At 43.3% G+C, this 22,946-nt stretch overlaps 3 protein-coding genes across 4 annotated transcripts in view; 1 reads left to right on the top strand and 2 right to left on the bottom strand.

Moving 5' to 3' along the window:
• REXO5 (RNA exonuclease 5) overlaps nucleotides 1-22,946 on the bottom strand; it is a 692,166-nt gene that overhangs the window by 627,739 nt on the left and 41,481 nt on the right. The window lies entirely within an intron of this gene.
• The window catches only part of LOC100147307 (protein disulfide-isomerase-like protein of the testis), a 305,575-nt gene that overhangs the window by 259,135 nt on the left and 23,494 nt on the right, over nucleotides 1-22,946 (top strand). The window lies entirely within an intron of this gene.
• Nucleotides 765-22,617, bottom strand: LOC100068270 (acyl-coenzyme A synthetase ACSM2B, mitochondrial). Its single transcript, XM_014730068.3, is given in 20 exon segments — nucleotides 765-939; nucleotides 4,289-4,294; nucleotides 4,617-4,663; nucleotides 4,666-4,716; nucleotides 5,817-5,865; nucleotides 5,867-5,915; nucleotides 6,037-6,086; nucleotides 6,089-6,184; nucleotides 8,076-8,174; nucleotides 9,306-9,386; nucleotides 10,542-10,671; nucleotides 10,891-10,972; nucleotides 13,591-13,681; nucleotides 13,683-13,746; nucleotides 15,516-15,668; nucleotides 16,979-17,146; nucleotides 17,148-17,184; nucleotides 19,460-19,672; nucleotides 22,307-22,433; nucleotides 22,435-22,617. Coding segments are annotated over 20 exon segments (1,683 nt in total). The 5' UTR covers nucleotides 22,483-22,617; the 3' UTR covers nucleotides 765-897.

Here is a 22,946-nt window from a genome sequence, read left to right as displayed (position 1 = left end):
TTACTTTTAAAAACTGCAGATGGTAAGGAGACTCTGAGGAGTAGAATTTACTTACCCTTTGTTAAGAGACATTTACATTGTAAAGGAAATCTCCATCTGTAAAGGTGTCTCCCTCTCTGTACCAGGAAGAAGGGGGGATGACCTTATCTCTAGAAACTCTTAATCAATGCCAAAGGCAAGGACTTCAATCTGCATCTTGTTTACTGTACTTGTGTGGTAATCTCCCATGATTGACTCCTCCTCCATCCCCAACATCCTCCTTTATCTTTAGCTAAAAATAATATTTAAGGTGGTGGATTCAGCCATTTACTTAATCTGGTTTGAGTCTTATCTAAAAATTATAGGACCACTCAATAACCAGACCCCACCTGCACTGATACCATTTTAACAACTATTTTTACATATTCTTTCCTTTGTCTTGTAAAGAGATAATTCACTTATCTATGCCTTAAATTTAGCCCTACCCTCAACCCACGTTTGCAGCAGCTCTTTACTGCCCATGGGTCCTGACCCCATGCAGCAGCTCTGACTGCCCATGGGTCCTGTCCCCATGCTATTCCACACTATTCTCTGAATAAAAGAGCACTACTGCCAGACCTTGAGAGTCCAAGAAATCTTTCTTTCAACTCCTCAGCTTGCTGACCCTGCATCACTTTCCTCTCTCTCTCTCATTCCCTCCTTTTCTCCTTTCAACATCTAACACGGAAAGATTTTGAGGTCATAACCAAGGAAAGACAAAAATCATATACATGTCTTATCATAAATAGTCTCATATCCCCAGAGGAAGACAGAAGACCCAAAGGGGAATGGAAGGGGAAGAAGGGCAGGATACAAAGGAAAGGCCCCTGCAGGCCTCACTGAGCCCCAGCTCACCTGGATCTCTTCCACTCGTTGTCATTAGATTTTCCCTGTGACTGTCTTGGGCAGGTCCAAGACAAACTCCATGTGTTGGGAAAATCAGTCCAGGGTGAACTGTTCATGACCCCAAAGAGGTTGGAATTTTCAAAGGAAAAATAGGGTGAGGGGAAGCTCTTGAGTCTAGAGGCTCCAGGTGAGTGAGAAGTGAGCCTAGAAAACTCCCAGGGCAACCCCCTGGGCAATAAGAAGCTTCAGAAAGTCCTCTGGGACAAGGACAAGAGAAGAATGGCTAGAACTGGACACAAAGGTCAGTCAACTTATCTCTGACATTCTCTAGGACAGGGAAGAAGCAGTACGGTGAACACAACATGACATGTTAGACACCTGAGCTTTGACATCAGACTCCCTGGGCTCTAGTCTTTCCTCTACCACTTGCCTGGCTTTGATAAGGTCACTTGGCTTTTATGAGACTCAGTTTCCTCACTGAGTAAGCTGAAGGATAACAACAACTTTGTTGAGTTGTTGTGAGGACAAAATGAGATTTCAAGGCTACATTCTTAGCATGGGGTAAACAACCAAAAATATTAGCTGTGGTTATTAATCTGGACCAGAGAGAACAGACAACTAAGAGTTAGGAAGCCTGGTTTTTAATTCCATCTCAGTCATTTCCTGTTGCTGTGTCCTTGGCAAAACTATAAAATCTCTCCAATTTCACTTTTCTCACCTGTGAAAAGGAACGTTTGACATAGAGGACTCCGCCATCTTCAATATTCCTGAATCCTAATATAGCGATGATAAGGACAATTCATTGAGGCTTCGCATTATGTGGTTCAGCTCGTCAGAGCATTGGTTTAGGAGTCAGATGGTCTTGGGTTTAATAAAAATAATAACAATAGGGATACTGATATGAGAAAAGTATCTTCTTAGCAGCTGACGTTGGAATCCTTCATCAGGCAAGACTGACTTTATTGAGGAAGCAGTTTGTTAAAATCACAGTGGGGTAGAGCAGGGTTTGGCAAACTATAGCCTGTGGGCAAAATCCAGCCCTCCTCTTGTTTTTGTAAATAAAGGTTTATTGAAACACAGCCATGCCTATTCATTTATAATTGTGTCTAGTTGCTTTTACACTACCAGGACAGGGTTGAGTAGGTGTAACAAAGACAGTATAACATAACATATATTATTATTTGGCCCCTAGAGTATAGATAGAGGGTAGAAGGAAGCCACAGGGGAGATCCAGGTTTAATCCTGAGAAGAAAGCTACTCTACATATCATGAAGAACATGAGATCAACAATACAAAGAGATTTATGCACCCCTATCTTCATTGCAGCATTATTCACAATAGCCAAGATGTGGAAGCAACTCAAGTGCCCATCAACTGCTGAACGGATAAAGAAAATGTGGTAAATATATACAATGGAATACTACTCAGCCATAAAAAAACACAAAATCATCCCATTTGCAACAACATGGATGGACCTTGAGGGCATTATGTTAAGTGAAATAAGCCAGACAGAGAAAGACAAACACTGTATTATTTCACTCATATGTGAAAGATAAACAAACACATGGATAAGGAGAACAGATTAATGGTTGCCAGAGGGGAAGAGGGTGGGGGGAAGGTGAAACGGGTAAAGGGGCACATACGTATGGTGATAGACAAAAAGTAGACTATTAGAGGTGAGCAAGATACTAGTCTATACAGAAATTGATATATAATAATGTACACCTGAAATTACACAATGTTATAAACCAATATGACCTCAATTAGATAGATAGATAGATAGATAGATAGATAGATAGATAGATAGATAGATAAAGGAGCAGAAGAGTATGGTCTCTGGAAGGAGGGAGGAGGTGGAACGAACCTGCTGCCCAGGGCATTCTAGAGGAGAGACTTGTAAAAAAGAGACACGTCTATTGAATAATACATTGTTATACTGTGTGATAGGACCCCTTCTCTGGATCCCCCCCAAATATTCAGTTACAACTCAAAATTCTGATGATGTTTGGTGTTATTGGATTTCTAGTCTACTTTTAAAATGCTTATTATGTGTCAGTCACTCTTCTAAGCACCTTATGCCTTACAAATATCAACTCTTCTTCTCAACAACCTGTGAAAGAGTAACATCATTATCCCCATTTTACAGATAAGGAAACTGAGGTACAGAGAGATTCTTGAATAAGTAAGTGGCAAGATGGATTTTGAATGCAACAGTCTGATTCCACAGACTGTGCTACACTGCCTCTCTATCAGTTTAAGGCTGAAATTCTGTGTGGTGGACTCTTTAATGTGCTTAGATCCCCCCGGAGGAACAAAAGGCTTACGCCCACACTGCCAGACCTCTTTGGGGAGTGCACAGCTAAGGAGAGCTGTCTCTCCCAGGGCCATGCCCCCTTCCTAGGGCAGCCTGCATCCATGCCTGACCCACACGTGGCTATAAAGGCCCTCCCCTTACCCCATCCATCCCTTTAGGAAACTCTGAAAGGTGGTTCTAGCTTCAGAACGCTCCATGGGGTTGGCCGAGGCCTCCATTGAAACCACATCATCGTGCAACTTGACCTTCTGCCCAATCCCATTACCTTCCCGTCCATCTCCTTCCCCAGGTGTTGATGCCAAAGCACTCCCTAACAAACTTCTTGCAGGTTAATCTCCTTCCCAGAGTCTGCTTCTCAGAAAAGCCGCCTATAACAATTAGCCTGTGCTGACAAAGCGTCAGTGAGCATCCAGGTTACATAGAATCTGGGGGCTTTAGGCTTAACGTGGTTGCTCTCATCATCTACCCCAGACTCAAAACGAGAAAATGTTTTTCTTTCCCTGGTGCAAGCTCCCATTTTGTACCCAGCTCCAAAAACTGGGTCCTTCTTCTGTGTCAACCTCCACGCTTTAGTGTTAACCTCCATGCTCTGCCCCAGAGTGACAACAGATATAGTAGATTCTATGCTTTTTGCCTTTTCTGGTAGGAGCACTTCCAGTTTCCTGGAGGGAGCCACCCCTCCCTCACTCAGTCCATGTCAAGGGTGTAGGGCAGCTCTCTCTCCCATCCTTCCTGCACTTGCTCCGGGGGTGATCACATGACCCAGAACTGGCCAATCAGAATGTCCCAACCCCTGGCTACAGGCATTGGTTTAAGATGGACACATGACCTGAATTTGTCCATAGAGAATTGACTTGAAGACTTTTGCTGATGCCTGTGGGGAAAAAGATGCTCTTTTTCTACTGGGATTTGCTAGGCTGCTAAAAATGTATGTTTGGAGCTTCTGGAGGCCATTACAAAGGGAGAGCATTTCAAGAAATGAAGCCAATACAGAAAGGAGAGTCAAGGGTTGAAAGAGACATCCCTGGTCACATCATTTGAATGCCTGTTACAAGTCATGACTGAAGCTTCACCTACTCCTGGGACTTAACAATTGTGTGAGCAATAAACTTCAAGCTGGATTTCTGTCACTTGCAACTGAGAGAATCCTGAATACTATAGCAAGACCTCGGTGCAGAGAGTGGGACTGTAGGCCAGGTATTGGCTAGAACTTGTTCCCATGGAAGCATCTGACTTTCAGTTCAGAGTGAGTTAAAGGCTAAGGACAATTTTCAGGCATCTGGACAGTTGCTGGATTGTTTTTTGGGGCTTTCTTGGTCATAGTCAGGTGGAACTTTGTACTTAGAGGCCTCATCCTCAGCCTGGAGGAGAGAAATACAAGAGGAAAACCATCCCTCCTTCCTCAAGTTTGGGAAGGATGGGAGCCCAGAAGCCTCACCTTCCTCAGATACTTGTATGGGGCTGTCACTGACTTCACATGGGACATGGGTCATGGGACAGAAGCTGTGGGGCCAGAACCACAAATGCCTTCAGTACCTGCAGTGAGGATGAGGGCCAAGAGAGAAGGGATCAGGGGATGTCGTCATCTCCTGGGATAATGCAAAATCAGTGTTAAGAATTCCACCACAGCCACCGCCTGTATATCCCCTCAATTACTCCTCCAGATATCCAGGGCAGTAGAAAAGGAGAAATTGAGGATAATAATGGCCAAGATTCCAACTCTCTCTCAAGTGGCATATTGGATGGGCAGGTAGGACTGTAGATGGAGACCAGGCTCACCTCATATCCCCAGGACAACAGAGACCGATGGAGAGAAGCTAGATACAAGAGAAGAGAGGAAAATAAAGACTGGGGACCATGAGCCCAAATGATTTGCTTAACCTCTCTGATCTACAGTTTGCACATCTATAAAATGGAGATCCAATTGTCATACTTACTTTATGGGAAATGAAATGAATTCATATATAGCATAGCTTAGTACAGTGCTTGGCACACAGAGTTTTCTTAGTAGAGGATCCCCCTTCAGGCCCCGTTTGCCTAGTTGCTCCTATGATTTCCACGGGTGATATGTCCCATACCTGCCAGAGGTTTGACATTGTCAGCTTCCTACAGAAATGTTCTTGGGCATTGACCCACACCTCTGCACCTTAACTTTTCCCTATACACACACCACGCTCTATTAGACTCTATCTGGACCTATTTCTATAACCCTGGCATTATGGGGGGGGGGGGGGGGAGTCTTTCTTCTTATTGTAAACCCCATGGCTCAGGGGCTCTATATCTTGGCTCAAATTCCTCCTCATTTCTCTGCTCAGGGATTGGATTCTGATTCAAATACCAAACAGCAGTGGGATCTATTTAGCCCCATAATAATAGAGGTTATGTGGTGCTTCTATGTGCCAGGCCTTATTCCAAGCACTTGACAAATATTAACACATTTAATCCTCACAACAGACCCTCATCTTACAGATGAGAAACTGAGGCTCAGAGAGGCTAAGTAACTTGCCCAAGGTCACACAGCTGATAACTGACAGGGCTAAGATTTGGACCCAGGCTGTCCAGCCCCCAGAGTCCATGCTCTTAACTGCCCTTGTTTCCCAAATCTGCAGACCCCCAGGCTGCTGCTCCCCCATCATCTCTCCTTGCATAGGGTCTGGGCTACTGACTACTGCTGTCTCCACCACAGTGTGGTTGCTCCATCAGTGCATTCTCCACCTCTGAGGGTCCAATCTGGTATCTGTAGAAGAACCTGTCCTTCAGAGAAGGCTGGACACTCAACCTCTAGGCCAGCCCCAAAGTCTAGAACCAGCCAGAATAAAGATCCAGGTTACCCTTCCCAGCCCAGAAGCCAAGCTCACCCGCTGGAGTTAATGATATCATCTGCACCCCCGCCCCCCCCCCCCCCCCCCCCATGAACTGGAAATATCCATCTTCATCCTTGATTCCCCGGTCTCCCAGGAGCCAAAAATCTCCTTGGGTGTTGGCCACTGTCTTCTCAGGATTGTCCTGGTGACCACAGAAAGACAGAGTCATTGTTCCTGCAAAGCCTAAATCCTCTGCCCCAGGGCTGCCATGAACAGAGGGCAGGTTGTGCATTTTACAACTGGAACAACTAAACATGGCAGGCTTGCCCTGAATCTGTCAATCTCAGTCCCCAGATGGAAGTGGACCTTCCTTCTTTATTTCAGCTATTCCACTAGGGTCTCTTACCTGCTCCCCAGGGTTTAGTCTGATGGACAATATTGATACATTCATTCATCCAAGATCTAGGGCATTTTCCCCAACTGATTCAATGGTCATCCTAACCCCAACTCCACTCCATGACACTGATCAAGGGCACCAAAGTTTATTAGACATTTTTCTTGGCTCCTTTGTTAATTTTGAAAGTTCTAGAGATACATCAGCAAGCCCCTAGTGCCCTGGCCAATGCATATTTCTACAATGCCCAGGCCCCTCTATTCAGCTGAGGCACTTGTTCATGAGCAGTGAGAAGGTTTGAGGTTTTCTTCTTGTTAGTGCATCTTTATGTCAAGTGTTTGTTCAACTGTTGAGGTGTGGGATCCAGATTAAGTGTTCAGTCACTGGTTAAAAGGCAGAATAGGGTATTCATAGTCTAGCCCCTTCATTTGGATAATAGGGGTATTGAAGATTAGAGAGATCAAGAGGCTTGTTCAAGGCCAAACAAATTTTACAGATGGCAGAGCTGAGACCAGAAGTCAAATCTCTTGACCACCAACCTGACTCTTTCTCCTGGTCACCATGCAACCCCTGCTGGCATTAACTTTGCAGGCTTGAGTCAACACATCAACTCCCGAGTCTGTTTCCTCGTCTGTCGAATAGGGAGAATCCCATGCCTTAGCTATCTCACTGGCATGTGAGATTATAGTGGGAGAGTGCACAGGAAATGCTTGAAGAAGTACACAGTGTGGCTGTGCCCTCTTCTCTGAGGCTCGATTTTCCTCAACTGTACAACAGAAGTTATAATTTCCATTAAGAACAAGAACAGCAATTCTTCTATTTAACGCACTCTTACATAGCACTGTTCTAAGTGTTTCCCAAATATTAATGCGTTTAGATATCCAACATAATGCCAAAAGATACCATAATACATATTTCACAGGTGAGGAAACAACGGCATGAGAGATCAGCAACTTGCCCAAGATCACACGGTAAATAGTGGAGCGGGGTTTTGAACTCAAGTAATTTGTCTCCAAGAACCTCGTAGGGTCATTGGGAGGGTTAGATGAGTTTAATGTATGTGAAGTGCTTTAGGATAGTGCTTAACATATAGTAAACACTCAATAAATGGTAGCAATGATTATTATTTAATTTATTATTTAATGTGTTTGGGGCTTGGGTGAGTCGTACGACTCACGAGCAGATGAGTCTAGCTTCACCATCCTCACCTGTAAAATGAGGCAGTTAGACTCAAGAATCATCTATTTCTAATGTTGAAAGGTCTGAAGACAAAAATGCCTCCAACTATATGGTATAGTCAGTGTAGTGTCTAGCATGGCTCTAAAGGAAATCAGTGGCATAGAGCAGAGGAGATATTTGGGGGTGGGGGCAGGGCTGCCCTTGGAAAAACACTGCTGTACATAATTGAGAGGCAATAAGCTTTCTGGTATGAAACAGTTCTTGAGGGTGGAAAGGGCTGTCCAGAGAAAGATGATTCTTCAAATGGGATCTTAGTGATAGGCTAAGAGTAGCAGGGTTGAATGGCCAATCTTTTCTCTTGGCAAAGCACCCATTCTTGGACACTGGATCCCTCCCCTCCTGGTCCCTATGTCTTGCCAGTGCCTCTTGGGAAGTTCACAACTTTGGGAACCCTCGCTTCCTTCTTAGAACCCCCTATCGCCACCAGGGCACAGATGGAGGAGCGTGGGTTCCTCATCACGTAGCCAGAGAAGATGCCTATAGACCTCATAAGTTTGACCCTGATGCCCAAGTCTCCTTCTGCACCAGTGGGCAGGATGTTGCCCTTGTTATCTACAACCTGGAGGAAGAAGCAGATTGGAAGAATCATCTACATAACAGGAAATGGCTTGAATGGCAACATGGAAGAGCTGAGTTGGTCAAGTGGAAGACCCTTTTGCTCTAGTGCTCGCTGAAAACAAGAACCAGAAACCAAGGGAAGACAAGAGTTTTAAACCTAGATCTCCAATCCATCAGCCTGGGATAGTTTAAGAGAAGCCTCTTACTGAGACTGGACCAGAGGGGCTTGGGAAGATTCTTCTGGCCTTAGGAGTTCAGGAAATATAATAGCCTCCCATTATCTTTGAGGCCCATGGACTTGGATACCAGATAGATCAAAACTCAAATTATGACTCTGCTGCCTTACTAGCTGTCTTTGAGCTACTTAAGCTCTATATCTCAGGGCCTTCGTCTGTAAAACAGATAATGACAGCTTATTTCACAGGATTGCACAAGAATGAGATAAGATACTTTAAAAAATGGATCTGTAAATGGTTATCATAGTCACAGATGGGAGAGCAGACAATTACATACAACACTGAATAGAGTATCAATTGTTACCCTTTAGATACATACACCCACACATATAACCATAGATACACATATGCACATTCTATTTCTTGGAGTTTAACCCAAAGAAATAATGGAAAGGAGCAAAATTTTAGCTACAGCACATTCATTGCAAAGTTGTTTTTACTAGTGAAAAATTTGGAAATCATCTATTGACCAATAAAAGGTGTAAAGAGTGGTGGAGCCATACTACCTACTATGTAGTCATTAAAAATTCTGCCGTAGATTGGTGTTAAATGAACTGGAAAGATGGTCACTCAAGATTGTTCAATGATAAAAGTAAGTTACAAAATGGTATGTTAAGACTCACCCCTATTTTTTTAAATGTATACATTTATGTAACTAATGAAGCTATACATTTATATAACTAGCTATTCAAAGTACTTTTCTCTGGATGATAAGAATATGAATAATTTTCTCTTTTCTCTTCCTTTCTGTCTTCCTTCCTCCCTTTCTCCCTCCCTCTTTTTTAAATATTATTTTAATATCTTTACTTTCTATTATTTTTCCTCAGTGAGCAATTTAATAAATAAATCATTGAAAAACTGGTGTTTTCCCTCCCTCCTTAGTGCCCCTAACAAACCTGCACATCGTAAGGGGGAGTGGTGGTTCCCAGGTAGCCAGGTTTGACTTTCATTGTCTTGGAAACTCTGCAAGTGAGTCCCTGTGGAAAATTGTGGACAGATCAGCAAACCTCACAGTCATGGGACACAGAAAAAGGAAAGAAAGCTTCAGCAGAGCAGGTCCTGACACAGTCCTGAAGTTGCCTCTCATTTGGTGGCTCCCTCCCTCCCCTTTTCTTGGCTCTCCCCTTACTGGAACCCCATTCTAGGGGGTGCCTTAAAGTAGAAAGCAATTTGATTGACCACTCCCCAGGGAAGAGGAACTAACAACCACATTATAATCTCTTCAGAGGGAGCCATACTTTAATAAGGGACCACGGACACCAAAAGTCCCTTAAAATAATATGGGATTAAATTATCTCCCATAAGAGGACCAGCTCTGCTTGGATCCTGAAATGAATTCTAAGGAGATGCTGCTGTCCAAAGGAGCAGTCCCTAAACATGGCCTCCTCTGAACGGCTGGAAGCCCTTGCCACGACTCCACTGTCCTTCCCCACATTTACCGAGTTCTTCCACATCACAGCCCTACCATGAGCCTTCTCAGGAGTTCTGCCAGGGGACCCAATAGCCATAGAAGGATGTTAGGTAAAAGAGTGGAGAGCAGGAGGCGAGAAGTACTGAGTCCCAAGAAGAAGCACTGGGGAAAGGAGTTGGGGGAAAGGATTACCCGGGCTGTTTGGGTAAGTGGCACAATGTAGAGCAATATGAGTCCACGTCATGCTCACGGGGCCCCAAGAGTTCCAAGAAGGTATCTCAGCAGGTGAGGTGGGGTCCTAGTGTGTTCCTTTCCTCACCTCTCACTTCAATCTGAGCAGCTTAGTACAGTGCCTGCTTGTTTGATAAACTCAGGTCTCTTCAAAAATGTTACACCATTACAGGGGACTTTCCTGACCATTGTATCTGAAATACCAGCCCCTCATCCCACCTCACCCCATCTTACCTGTTTAACTTTTCTTCATAGAACTTCTCACCCATCATATATTTATTAATGTCTCCAACTCCCTCTAGAATGTTATCTCCATGAGAGCAGGAGCTTTGATTTTTTTGTTTCTGCTGAATTGTCAATACCTATCTCATAGTATGTGCTCAATAAATATTTACTGAATAAGTGCATGATAAATGGTGGCTCATATTTTTACTATCAAAGAGCTATTTGAAGTCCACCACATTCACCAGCTCATGGTTGTCCCAGGAGCAAGTATCATTTCTGTCTGGCCATAGAATTCTTGGATGTCCAGTCCTGTCTGGGCCCTCCACTTCTCCAATGTGTCTGGAAGGAGGGTCTCGCCTCTGCTTAAGCAGTTCTGTAGATGTGGGAGCTTGTACCTGAAAAAGAGAAGAGAGGTAATTGTTCCCCGTAAGCCTCCCTAGAACTGAGCTCTGCCCAGGCCTAGAGCTGGATTCTGGGTGCTTTGACAATAAAATTGGCTTCATCTGGCTACCTATGCTCAGAGGGTCAGATAGATGAGCAAGTGTGTACGAGGGGGAGGCAGGAGGATGGACCAATAGACCAGAGGCTCTCACCAACCCCCAAAGTCCCATCACCTGGAAAGATCCTGTTGAATCAACATCCGGTGAACACTGGGGGCTCCTACCACATTGCTGACTGGGTAGCTGGACAGTGCCTGGAAGAAGAGAGCCAGCTGACACTGCCCATCAGGTCAGATGCCAAACTAACTGGCATGCACAGTGGTTATCAGCATGGGCTATGGAGGTGGACTCTGGATTTAAATCCTAGCTTCTTTAGTGTGTCTATTTCAGTCCAAATGAGCCCAAATTCTCATGCATCCTCAAGTCAAAAATGACAGAGAAGTAACCACCTATAATTATAAAGAAAAGATCCAGGACTAATTTGGAATCTTTTTGTCAAATCCTGGCAACCCATTCCCATCAATTTAATGACTTTCCCCCATAAACTCTCCTCTAGAATTACGTAAACCCCCAATCACCAAGAAAGAGATCAACTGTTGTTGCAAATCAGCTGTGTGCTCTTGGTTAAGTCCCTTAACCTCCTGGGACTAGCTTTATAACAGATTAATTCCAGCCCTATTGTCCCCAAGGGACACAATTCAGGTAGAAGAGTGCTTTGAAAAGTTAAAAGCACCTATAGACAATTCAGAAGAAGCACTACTAAAAAATAGCCAGTACTGAATACTTGCCAGGCCTTGTGCTATCTCATTTAATTCTCACAATAACCTCATGGAGTTTGTATTATCAATCCCATCTTAAAGAGGGGAAAACTGTGACCCATATACTTAAGCAACTTTCCCCTGGTCACACAACCAGCAAGTAGTGGAACCAGCATTTGCAGTCTGTGCTCTTAACTGTTATGTAACACCACCTCCATCCCATGCTTTGCTTTGTGCAGAATTTATTACAAAAAATGGTTTAGGCAAAAATGTCAGGAAAAATGATTAACATTAGTACATCATGCCATTATTTCCTCTGAGTGCTTTTGATGAACTGGTATAAGCTACGAAAATCATCCCATTTCACTAGTTGCTTTGCCTTACAGGAAGTTCACCATGCAATTATCTATTTATTTGCTGTACTTCTCCTTACTCTCTTTAGTCCTCCCACCGCCCCAACATCTCCACTCTATATTTTCCTAATAGGCTGTATAATTTTACATTGTTTTCATGTTGTTCTTTTCTTCTATTTATGACACTTAAAAGCCACTTTAAATCCTCTTTTGGAAGGAGGCAAAGTAAGAATTTGTTTAAAACAGAGAATGACAGAATCATTTGAAGAGAATCTCCTGAGAGAATCCAACCATGCCTGACCTTTAAGGAGGCCATCCATGACTGTGTGTGCTCCTGGGGTCTCTGTTGCCAGCCAAACAAAAGTCTGTGTGGGCCATCAACTCCTTAAGAGACCTGGAGGCCCCAGGATGTCAATGACCCAACTCCCCATCACAAATAGAGTCTGACATAGGGCATGAATTTACAAACAAAATGCATCCATTTCCATTGCTTTGTTGCTCCAGGGTAATGTAGTTTATAGATTTTATTTAATGGCCACCCCATCAGGTTCCACTAGAAAAACTCCTATTTATTCTTCAAAACTTCTCATAGATAATAGCCCCAAACTGGAAATAACCCTGATGTCCATCAACAATAAGATGGAAAAAGAAGTTGTGATAGATCCACAGAATGGACTACTATACAGCAATTGAAAAGAACAAACTTCTAATATGTGCAACAACATGGACAGCATTCACAGAGAATACGTTGAGTGAAAGAAGCCAGACACAAAAGATTACCTAGTGTACGATTCCACTTACACGAAGTTCAAGAAGAGGCAAAATTAATCTATGGTGGTAGAGGTCAAAAGAATGCTTAACTTACAGGGTGTGGACAATGGCATGAGGGGGTATGAGCACTTTCTGCAGTGGTGAGAATGCTGTAGGTCTTGATCTGGTGGGGGTTATATGGGTGTCTTCTATGGACTGAATGTTGTCTCCCCCACAATCCACATGCTGGAGCCCAGCTCCCCTATGTGATGATATTTGGAAGCGGGTCCTTTGGGAGATAATTAGGTTTGATGAGGGCATGAGGGTGGGGTCTCCATGATGGGATTAGTGTCTTTATAATAAGAGGAAGAGACACCAGAGCTCGCTCTCTCCGCCATGTGAGGGCACAGTGAAAAGGCAGCCGTCTGTAAGCTAAGAAGAGAGTTGTCACCAGGAACCCAATCATGCTGGCACCCTAATCTCAGACTCCCAGCCTCCAGAACTATGAGAAATAAATGTCTGTTGTTTAAGCCACTCAGTCTACAGTATTTTAGCAGCTTGAGCTGAGTAATAAGGTATCTAACATAGGTAAATTACTTCAAGCTGTACACTTATGCAGATTGCACTCTATGCACACACACATACATATGCACACACACACATACAGATGGCATCATCTCCAATATTCCATTCTTCTCTTTTACACTTGGTTCACCACCATCTATCTGACACTTGACACCAGAGCAAAAGCCTATTAAACATGTGTTGAGTGAATGAATGACCCATGATGCCTGTCCCCTGAATATATTTTATCTGTATATGGGTCTGTCTCCTTCCCTGGACATGAGCTCTATGAGAGCAGGGACCATTCTCATCTTGCTTACTGAACACTGTCCATCCATGTAACAGGGTTAGTCAAAATTAGGTTAACTAAAGGAAACTGCAATAAATTGGAGTGTGCAAACCTTGGGCTCACTCTGACCATCTGGTGCAAACTGGATCCTCTCTTATGTTTAGAATGACCAGTGGGTCAAACTTTGGCAAGAGATGGATAAATATGTGTCCTCCTCATGTCCAGGGCTCCAGAAATGAGGCCAAAAGTTGTCACTATCCAAGCTGTGTCTGAGATGCTCCATATGATGTCAGAGGCTTGCAGGTCTGTCCATATGCTGAGAATATAGAGGAAATGTACATACATGTGAGTGCATACCAGAGTGAGTGAGCATGAGTGTGTGTGTATGTGTGGGGAGGGGTAGGTGTGTGTGCACAGGTCTGTGTGTACCTGAGTGTGTCTGTAGGCGTGTGTGTAAGTGTGAGCAGGCAGAGGGAAGGAGAGGTGATCTATCCACACATCCTGTATCAAGAAGGGGCAGGTATTTAGAAGATGGGACCCCAGCTCCCATGACTCAATAGATAATTGGGTCTCACTCTCACTTTATCCCCAGAACTTAGTACAGTTTTGGCATGTGGTAACCACCCAGGAAATGTTTACTAACAGAAGACACTAAGTGAATATTCTGACAAGAGGCCTTGCAGAGTTCAAGTTTGGCTGTGTAGATCTTCGTTTCTCTTTTCTCAAAGAATCATGAATTTCCTGAGCACAGGCAAGGGTCTTGTACAGGGAAAAACTCGTTCCCTTTCTTCAGGCCAGAATAAAATGTATTCAGTCTGTTTTAAAGCAAAAATGAATTAGGCTAGACATGAAGAACTTCCATGGCTGGGAATCTCCATAGTATGTGTCCCTTCCTCAAGAAGATTAAAGCTTTCAGCTCTGTAGGGAAATTGGGTCATAGCCTATTAGGACCAAATTTTGGGGGGTCTGGGAATTTAATATCTTATTTACATTTAAGTGATTTATCTTCCCATCTTTTATAAACTGAATTGTACTATAGCTCTTCCATTAAATAATTTCTATTAAACAATTTAATTTTCTGGTAACACAGGCTCACAAGTAGGACATTTAAGTTTTTGAGATTTTTTGTAATAAAATATTTTTCCATAGCCAGCCCTGATGGCCTAGTAGTTAAAGTTCAGTGCACTCCACTTCAGTGGCCCGGGTGTAGAACCACGTCACTTGTCTGTCAGTAGCCATGCTCTGGTGACAGGTCACACAGAAGAACTAAAAGGACTTACAACTACAATATACAGCCACGTACTATTGCATAACAAACTTGGCACAGTATTATCTGATTCCACTGATGGGGTTGATGTAGAGCAGAAGGACGTTCTGAATTATGAGATCTGAGATCCAGAAATTCTGAGATCTCAGTTCATCTAATTAATCCAATTACAGCTTCTACTTCAATGGATTTGAAACGTAATTTTTTTTTTTTTGGTGAGGAAGATTGGCCCTGAGCTAACATCTGTTACCAATCCTCATTTTGCTTGAGGAAGATTGTCCCTGAGCTAATATCCATGCCAATCCTCCTCTATTTTGATGTGGGATACTGCCACAGCATGGCTTGATGAGCAGTGTATAGGTCTGTACCGGGGATCCAAACCCACAAACCCCAGGCTGCCGAAGGGAAGAGTGTGAACTTAACCACTACACCCCTGGGCCAGCCCCAAAAAGTAATTTGCTGCTGACAAAAATGCCTTCTTAGAATGCAGGCAGCATCAAGCAAATTACCATCACCCCAAAGTACAAGATATAGATTAATCTGGGGAAAAACATGTATCAATTTTATGTTAATCATTCAACCTAGTAGACACACGGCTCAAAGCACTGAAGAGGTTTTGAGATCCTATGTTACCTGAAACAGAAATGTCCCACCGAAGGTCAATGGATGCCCAACTTGCTAAGCCATACTCCCTCATGTCCCCCTTCCCAACTATCTTTCTCATAAGCATCAGATAGTAGCCCATCCCAGTAGAACTGGATTTGAGCTCAGGAAAGTCTCAAGGCCTGGTGGTAATGTTCTCTGTAAAGAGAAAGAGCTCTTCTCATTCAGCATCCATCTTGGCCTTGATGCCCAGACTTGAGTGAGAGTGTTCTGCCATCTTGGGAAGGCTACTGGTCCCACTGATGAAGTAGATGGCAACTGCTTCTTGGCTTCCAGTCTGCATACAGCAATGAGTGGTAGATGCTTCTCTGACAGAGACACAGAGTGTCACCTTCTCAGATCTGCCCTGGATACTAGATGTCCTGGTGACTCATCTCTTCCCACCTTCCCCCATGCTGGCAAGGGCAAGTCACCCAACCTATTTCAGTGGTGGGCTGATGAGTGATTAAGATCATGAGATTCTGAGTTAGTCAGACTTGGGCTTGAAAAAACCACTCAGGTTTGGCACTTTGTTAACTATGTAATTTTGGACCATTTATTTAAGTTCTCTGAGTCTCACTTTCCATATCTGTGAAATGAGATCAACAATACCTGTCTCTTTCATTGAGTTCTTGAGAAACTTAACTGTAACACAAAAAAAAATGAGCAACTTGCTCAGCAAGGACTCAATAAATGTTAATCTGATTGTTATTGGGAGCACTAGCCTGATACCAGGTGAACAGAAGGTGCTCAATTGGTATGATTTTCCCCAGTGCACCCTCTTCTATTTCATTGAAGCATCTGTACCTCTCCCAGACATGTCCTCCAGTGTCCTGATTTCAAGCCTGTCAAAGCTGGCCTCATGTTGCCTACTTCTCAGACAGTTATCTTAAAGACCATGACATTAGAAAAGCTTTCATTCTCCCTGGGGGTTTCCTAAGGTATGTGTCTCTAGTGGGGGGGATTTCAGACATGTCACAGGGAAACTCATTCTTCCAGCGAGTCCTGGTTTCGACAGTTGGAAGGACCCATAGAGTCCTCTGTCTTTGAGAAGCAGCCTAGCTTAGGGATACAGAAGGTGGGAAGAGGAGCCGGGAAACTCAGTATATTAGCCTTCTCTTGTGTTTTGCCTCATACACTCTTGGCCTAAACTCTGATTCCAGCAATGGTTGTAGTGAACAGCTCCAGGCAAGTTTCAACACATATGGTGTTCTTTCTAGTGTGGACCATGGATGACTCACTTTGTGCGCAGGGGCTTCTCTGTTGCCACCATGGCATGGAACTCTGAGCCTGCTCCACATGCATGCATGTGCAGCTCAGAAGTGTGGGGTAGATAATGCCCCGCAACGCAACTCTCCACCAATGGGGGTCAGGTGCTGATGGGCCAGCACTGTCAATCCTTTAGTGGACAATCCTGAGAGGCATTCTGTGTGCTCCTCAGAAGGTTCCTGCAGATCAAGTCCCACTTATCCATGCAGTGACTCAATAATAAACTCTTGTATTAGCTTTTCCTTCTCCCCTGCTTCACTCTCCCCAACATTCTGATTCCTGGACCTCTCCAATAAAGTACCTGCACAGAAGTAGTTGGTTTAGTTTCCACTTTTGGTGAAAACCCAGGATAAGACACGTAGATACTCACTGTAGTAGTGTCTTGAAGTCCAGACATCCGTCTCGGATTTTCTCAGACATCAGTGGGTTTGTTTTCAGAGAAGGGGAGTCAGGTGCCACCGTGTCCACTGCCTGGGCCACTTCATCCCCAGCCACAATGACCCTGGCCTTGGACACCTGCTGCCTATAGAGAAAGTCTGGCTTTCATCTGGATAGTCCTGGGCATGAAGACGAGGCCTGGAGAAGCCAAATGGCTTAGAGAGAACTGGGAGGGAGGATTGTCTTCTACCCCAGAGAGGCCTGATGTAAACAGCCAGAGGGGAGTAAATGGGGGAGGGGAGGTTGGGTAGTGGTGACCAGTGGGAGTAATAATAACAAGGGGACTGAAGATCAGAGATTGATTTGAACCCAGATTTCCCCGGGTTGTCAGAGCTGTAAGGGGTCTACTGAGACTAAAGAGAGAAATTGGGTTACCTAATGTCACACCATTGACAGTCTAAGGCCAATATAATGCCTCCAAACCTTACACAAAATGCCCTGCAGGAGTTTCCTGTATCCAAAGACCCCTACAGTCATTAAAATAAGGAAAGTTACTTGGAATTGTCCCTGGTCCTGCAGCACCATAGTGCTCTAGGTACTGGCTATTTCTCCCCAAACTGGGACACGGAATGCATTTTCTTAGCCAAGAGTGCTCTTAGTTTTTCTTTGTTTTTGTTTTCTATCTTGATGAAACTCTTGTAATTTTATTTTATTCTTCCAGAGAATAACTAGTCTTATGTTTCTTTCACCTTTTATGAAGCTGATTTCACATGCTCCTCCTGTTGAATAGCTCTTGCCCCGGCTCACTTTCTTCCCACTCTCAACACTTCAGGAGCCACATAAAAAATACTTTATTACTAAAAAATTCTAACCATCATCTGAGCCTTCAGCAAGTTGTAATCTTTTTGCTGGTGGAAGGTCTTGTAAAAAACACAACATCTGTGAAGTGCAATGAAGCGAGGCACGATAAAATGAGGTATGCCTATAATTTTATATATGTATATATGTGAAATGATTACCACAATAGGTTAACATTCATCACCATACATAATTACACATTTTTTTTCTTGTCATGAGAACTTTTAAGACCTACTCTCTTAGCAATTTTCAAATATACAATACAGCGTTGTTAACTATAGTCCTCATGCTGTACATTACATCCCCAGGACTGATTTATCTCATAATTAGAACTCCTTATCCCTTCTTGAACATCACACAGGTACCCCCAACTCAACAGTTACCAAATTGAACTTGTCGTCTTTCCCAGACACCCCCATACCTGCTTCTCCCTGCGTTCCTCCTTCCAGTGAAAGAGAGCCGCATGTAGTCAGTTGCCCAAGTGTCTGTGACTTCTTCGTCTCCCTGGCCTTCTTCCTCTACAGTATATCATTCACCAAAAAGTCCTGCTATCAGTTTCTTCCTCATTGTCTCCTAAATCCATCCACTTATCTCCACCCCATCCAAGGTAAAGCCACCATCATATCTCGTCTCCTATCTGGGTTTCCCACTCCCATTCTTGCACTCCTTCATCCTACCGTCTATGTACCATCCATAAAGACTTTTTACAAACAGAAAATGATCATATCACTCAATCCATCCATGGTTTGCCATTCCTCACTGGATAAGGGCCAGAACGCTTACCAAGGTCTACCAGTTTAGCACCTCTACATCTTTCCAGGCTCATTTGCTGCTCCTTCCTCCTTGCTGCCTGGACTGCAGGCACACAGACATCCTTTCAGCTTCTCTCATAATTTTCAAGCTCCCCTTCCCTCTGTGTGTTCCCTCTGCTTGTAGCACTCTTCTCTGCCTCCTGTCCTGGCCAAATCCTACTCATCCTTCAGCTCTCAGCCCAAATTTAACTTCCACTGAGCCTTCTGTGACCCCCACAGATTAGTCAGTTCAAGTCTCCTTTTATAGCAAGATTGTCAAAATTTTTCTGCAAAGGGCCAAACAGTAAATATTTTAGGCTTTGTGGGCCAGATGCTCTCTGTCCCAACTGCTCCAGTCTGCCATCGTCGTGCAAAAGCAACGAGAGAATATGTGAGCAGGACATGGCTGTGTTCCAAAAGCTTTATTTACAAAAACAGGCTGTGGGCTGAATTTGGCCTACAGGTCATAGTTTGCCAACTTTTCTTGAATAGGTTCTTATAAAATTCTCATGCCATTCGTCAAAATTGTGATTAAATAACATTTGTAATTAATAGTTTAATAGTTATCTTTCTCCAAAGACCTGTAAGTCCCATGAGTACATAGACCGTTTTGTTTACTATACTTTGTTTACCATACTAGCAACCTCTAGTTGTGCCTGGCACATAGTTTGCTTAAATAAATGAAAGAAGAGTAGTATTTCCATATGAGGAGGGACAGCATGCTATGCTGAGGGGGCATCTTTTGGGAGGGGTGGTTGCATTTCTCTGCCATCAGTTTCTTTCACAAAGTACACAGTGCCCAGCCGAGGTGGTCATCTACCAACCTGCTCTCACGCAACCCAGGCTCACCAGGCACCACTCAGGCACTCGGGGCAGCACCACCACCTCACGGTTCCCACACTGCAGGCCACAGGCCCCCGAGAGGACATTGGCTGCCTGCTGGCTGAGTTCACTCCGTTGGCTGAAGTTCCATATCACTTCATCCCCATCGCCACTCACTCACCACAGGGCTGGGCTGGGGGGCCACTTGCCAGCCTGAAAAAGGAGAAGGCCTACTGATTAGGGTGGGCCGGTACGCAAGCATGTAGAATAAATGCCAGTCTTGGGATTGCCCTATCAATGTATAGTCAGCTTTCTAATCTCAGGACCCCTATACATTCTTAAGAAGTATTAAAAACCCTGAAGAATTTTTATTTATATGAATTCTATCAATCAATATTTACTACATTAGAAATTAAAACTGAGAAATTTTATAAATGTGTGCTTTTTAAAATAACAGTAAGAAACCCATTATATATTACCACAAATAAGATACATTTTGATACAGAGGTAAGTATACTTTCTGAAACAAAAAAAAATAATGAGAAGAGAGGCATCACCTTACATGTTTGCAAATCTCTTTATCGTCTTCCTTAAAAGAAGACAGTTGGATTTTCTTTTCTGTTTCTGCACTTCCATTGTTGCAGGATCACCTATCATGTAGCCTCTGGAAAATGCCACTGTGCACTTGTGAGAGAATGGAAGTGAAGAAGGCAACTGTTACCTTAGATTTATGTATTTGTTTGTTTGTTTCTCTCTCTTTCTCTATTTGTATATTTATTTTTGTTTTCCTTTTTTATTGTGGTAAAATATGCATAAAATGTACCATTTTAACTATTTTTAAGTGTACAGTTCAGCAGCATTAAGCACATTCACAATATTGTGCAACCATCACCACCATCCATCTCCAGAACTTTTTCATCATCCAAAACTGAAATTCTGTATCCATTAGACAACTCCTCAATCTTGCCTCCTCCCAACCCCTGGTAACCATCATTCTACTTCCTGTCTCTAGGTATTTTGACTAATCTAGACACCTCATATAAATGGAGTCACACAAAATTTGTCCTTTTGTGTCTGGCTTATTTCACAACATAATGTCTTCAAGGTTCATCCATGTTGTAGCATACATCAGAATTTCATTCTTCTTTAAGGTTGAATAGTATTCCTTTGCATGGACATGCCAATTTTGTTTATCCATTCATCCATTAATGGATATTGGGTCGTTCCTATCTTTTGGCTATTGTCAACAACGATGAGCACGAGTGTACAAATATCTCTTCCAGATCCTGCTTCTGATTCTTTGGGATATATACCCAAAGGTGGAATTGCTGGATTATATGGTATTTATTTTAATTATTAAAATTATTTAATTATTTTAAATTTTTTGAGGAACTGCCATATTGTTTTCCATAGAAGTTGTACCATTTTACATTCCCACCAGTGTTGCACAAGGGTTGCAATTTGCTTTGAAATAGTTTTGATTTCACAGACTCCCTTGAGTCTCTGGTATCCTCAGGGATCCCCATGAGACAGCGTGAGAGCAAAGACACAAAGTCAAACAGAAAATGTATTGGTGATTGTGCTAGATATTTCAAAATTCCTCTCCATAGGAATTATACTATTTTGCACTTTGACCAGTAATGTGTGAGAGTGTCTATTTCGTCATAGCTTTGTCCACAGAGTATATTGAGTTAACTTTTCTGTGAACTGCCCACTCATATACTTTGCCCACTTTTATATTGGGTTGCAGCTCCTTATTCTTAACTTCTAGGAGCTCTTTTTGCGTTAGGGATATTAACATTTTTGCTGTATATGAGTTGAATACTTTTCCCCTGGTTGTCATTAGTTTTTTGATTTTGCTTATAGTGTTATTTTCAAAGGAGAGGTTTTTTTGATGTTTACATAGCAGATTTATTAAATCACTTCTTTTATGGATTCAGGATTCTGAGTCATGGTAGTAAAGTCCTTCCTCATTATTCCAAGGAAGTCTAACTTTTAAAGAAAAGCCAGAAATCTAAATTTTTATCTGAAATTTTTCAATTTTAAAATATTGACCAAATTTTTTTACGAGTACTCTGCACCATGACCCATCTTCAGCCTAGAGGCCCAGCATCTGCGATTTCTCTATTAATGTTGTGTCATGATGTCGGGACCTCATGACAACATCACAGTTACGACTCCCTCTGAGCACCATGCTTTTAAGCTCATGCTGACAGATCCACCTCTCCCCCTGTTCCAGCCAAGATGAATCATTCTATCCTCTATAAAAGCGCACAGAACTTCAAGGGACAGCAGTGGCGGGATCAGTAGTGAGTGGGGAGGAATTTTAGAATTCCAGAGCAGGAAAGGAAAATTAGATATTTCTGAATCACTCACTTTCTCTGATGTCTGATGTTGCAGCCCTTTTGGCAATCCCTGCTTAGTGGCCATCCTGCTTACACACCCTTGATGACAAGGACACATATCTTTCTGAGAAGACTGCTGCAGTCCTGAGCGCTGATTTTCTCTTATTAAGCCCAAATCCACCTCCTCTATGACCTTAACCCACCTGTCCTTGTTTCACTCTGGGAGGTCACAACACACCATGTGCAGTAGGTGCAAGCAAACTGTGTGTCAGCCACCCGTGGTTTTCACTCCGCTCTGCACTGGTCTCTTAGGCTCAACTTTCTGCCAAGCTCATGTTCTCTTGCTCCCACCCCATGCTGCCTTCAAGGGAGGTGGACATCTTCTTCATAGCTCATCCTAGTGCCTGACACATAAGTCCTCAATAAATATTTATTAAATGAATGGGTGATTAATGAACTCAGCCAATCCATCCAACTCTGTGCCTCTTCTCTACCCCATTATCTTCTCCATGCCAGCCCAGTGACCCACCACATCACTAGCAAAGTTAAACTTGGCAGGGACCTTCTGGTGGCCCCACTGCAGGGCTGCCAATTGCCTGATATGAATGTGGACAGTGCTATTAGACATCCAAAGTCCCCCACAGGATACAAAGCCCCTGGAGTTTCCACAGCCAGTGCATGGTCAGACCTGTGAAGGAGACAGGAGACAGATGAGTCTTTCTTGTAAAGTCATCAGTTGCTTCCGGAGATTCATCCAAGCCTCACAGGGTTCTTCCAGAAATCAATTTCTGGTGGTTACGAGTGAATTGGCACTCAGCATCCATTTTGGTTTCTTTTTGGTGGGCCATTCTCCAAAAGCACCACATCTTGTCTAGATCCTATCTCTCCAGCACCTCTGACAGATTTGTGAACACCCAATTCTATACAATAAACCGCTTTGTGCTTAAAATACAGTGATGTGGTAGATTGAATTGTTCCCAATAGTTTTCCCCCTCCCTGTAGTAGGATTATATTCCCCCCTTCATTTTCATGTGAGTTTCCCAGTGCAATCTGGGGAAGAGTATGTATTCGCCTCTCATTGATTCTGGCTTGCCCATGGATATGCTTTGGTCAATAGGTGGATGTGGTTGTGTGGTTGGTCAGG

This window comes from Equus caballus, chromosome 13 (assembly GCF_041296265.1).
Source record: "Equus caballus isolate H_3958 breed thoroughbred chromosome 13, TB-T2T, whole genome shotgun sequence".
Classification (NCBI taxonomy): Eukaryota; Metazoa; Chordata; class Mammalia; order Perissodactyla; family Equidae; genus Equus; species Equus caballus.
The sequence above is the reverse complement of the archived record's forward strand: the minus strand, read 5'-3'. Positions and strand labels throughout refer to the sequence as shown.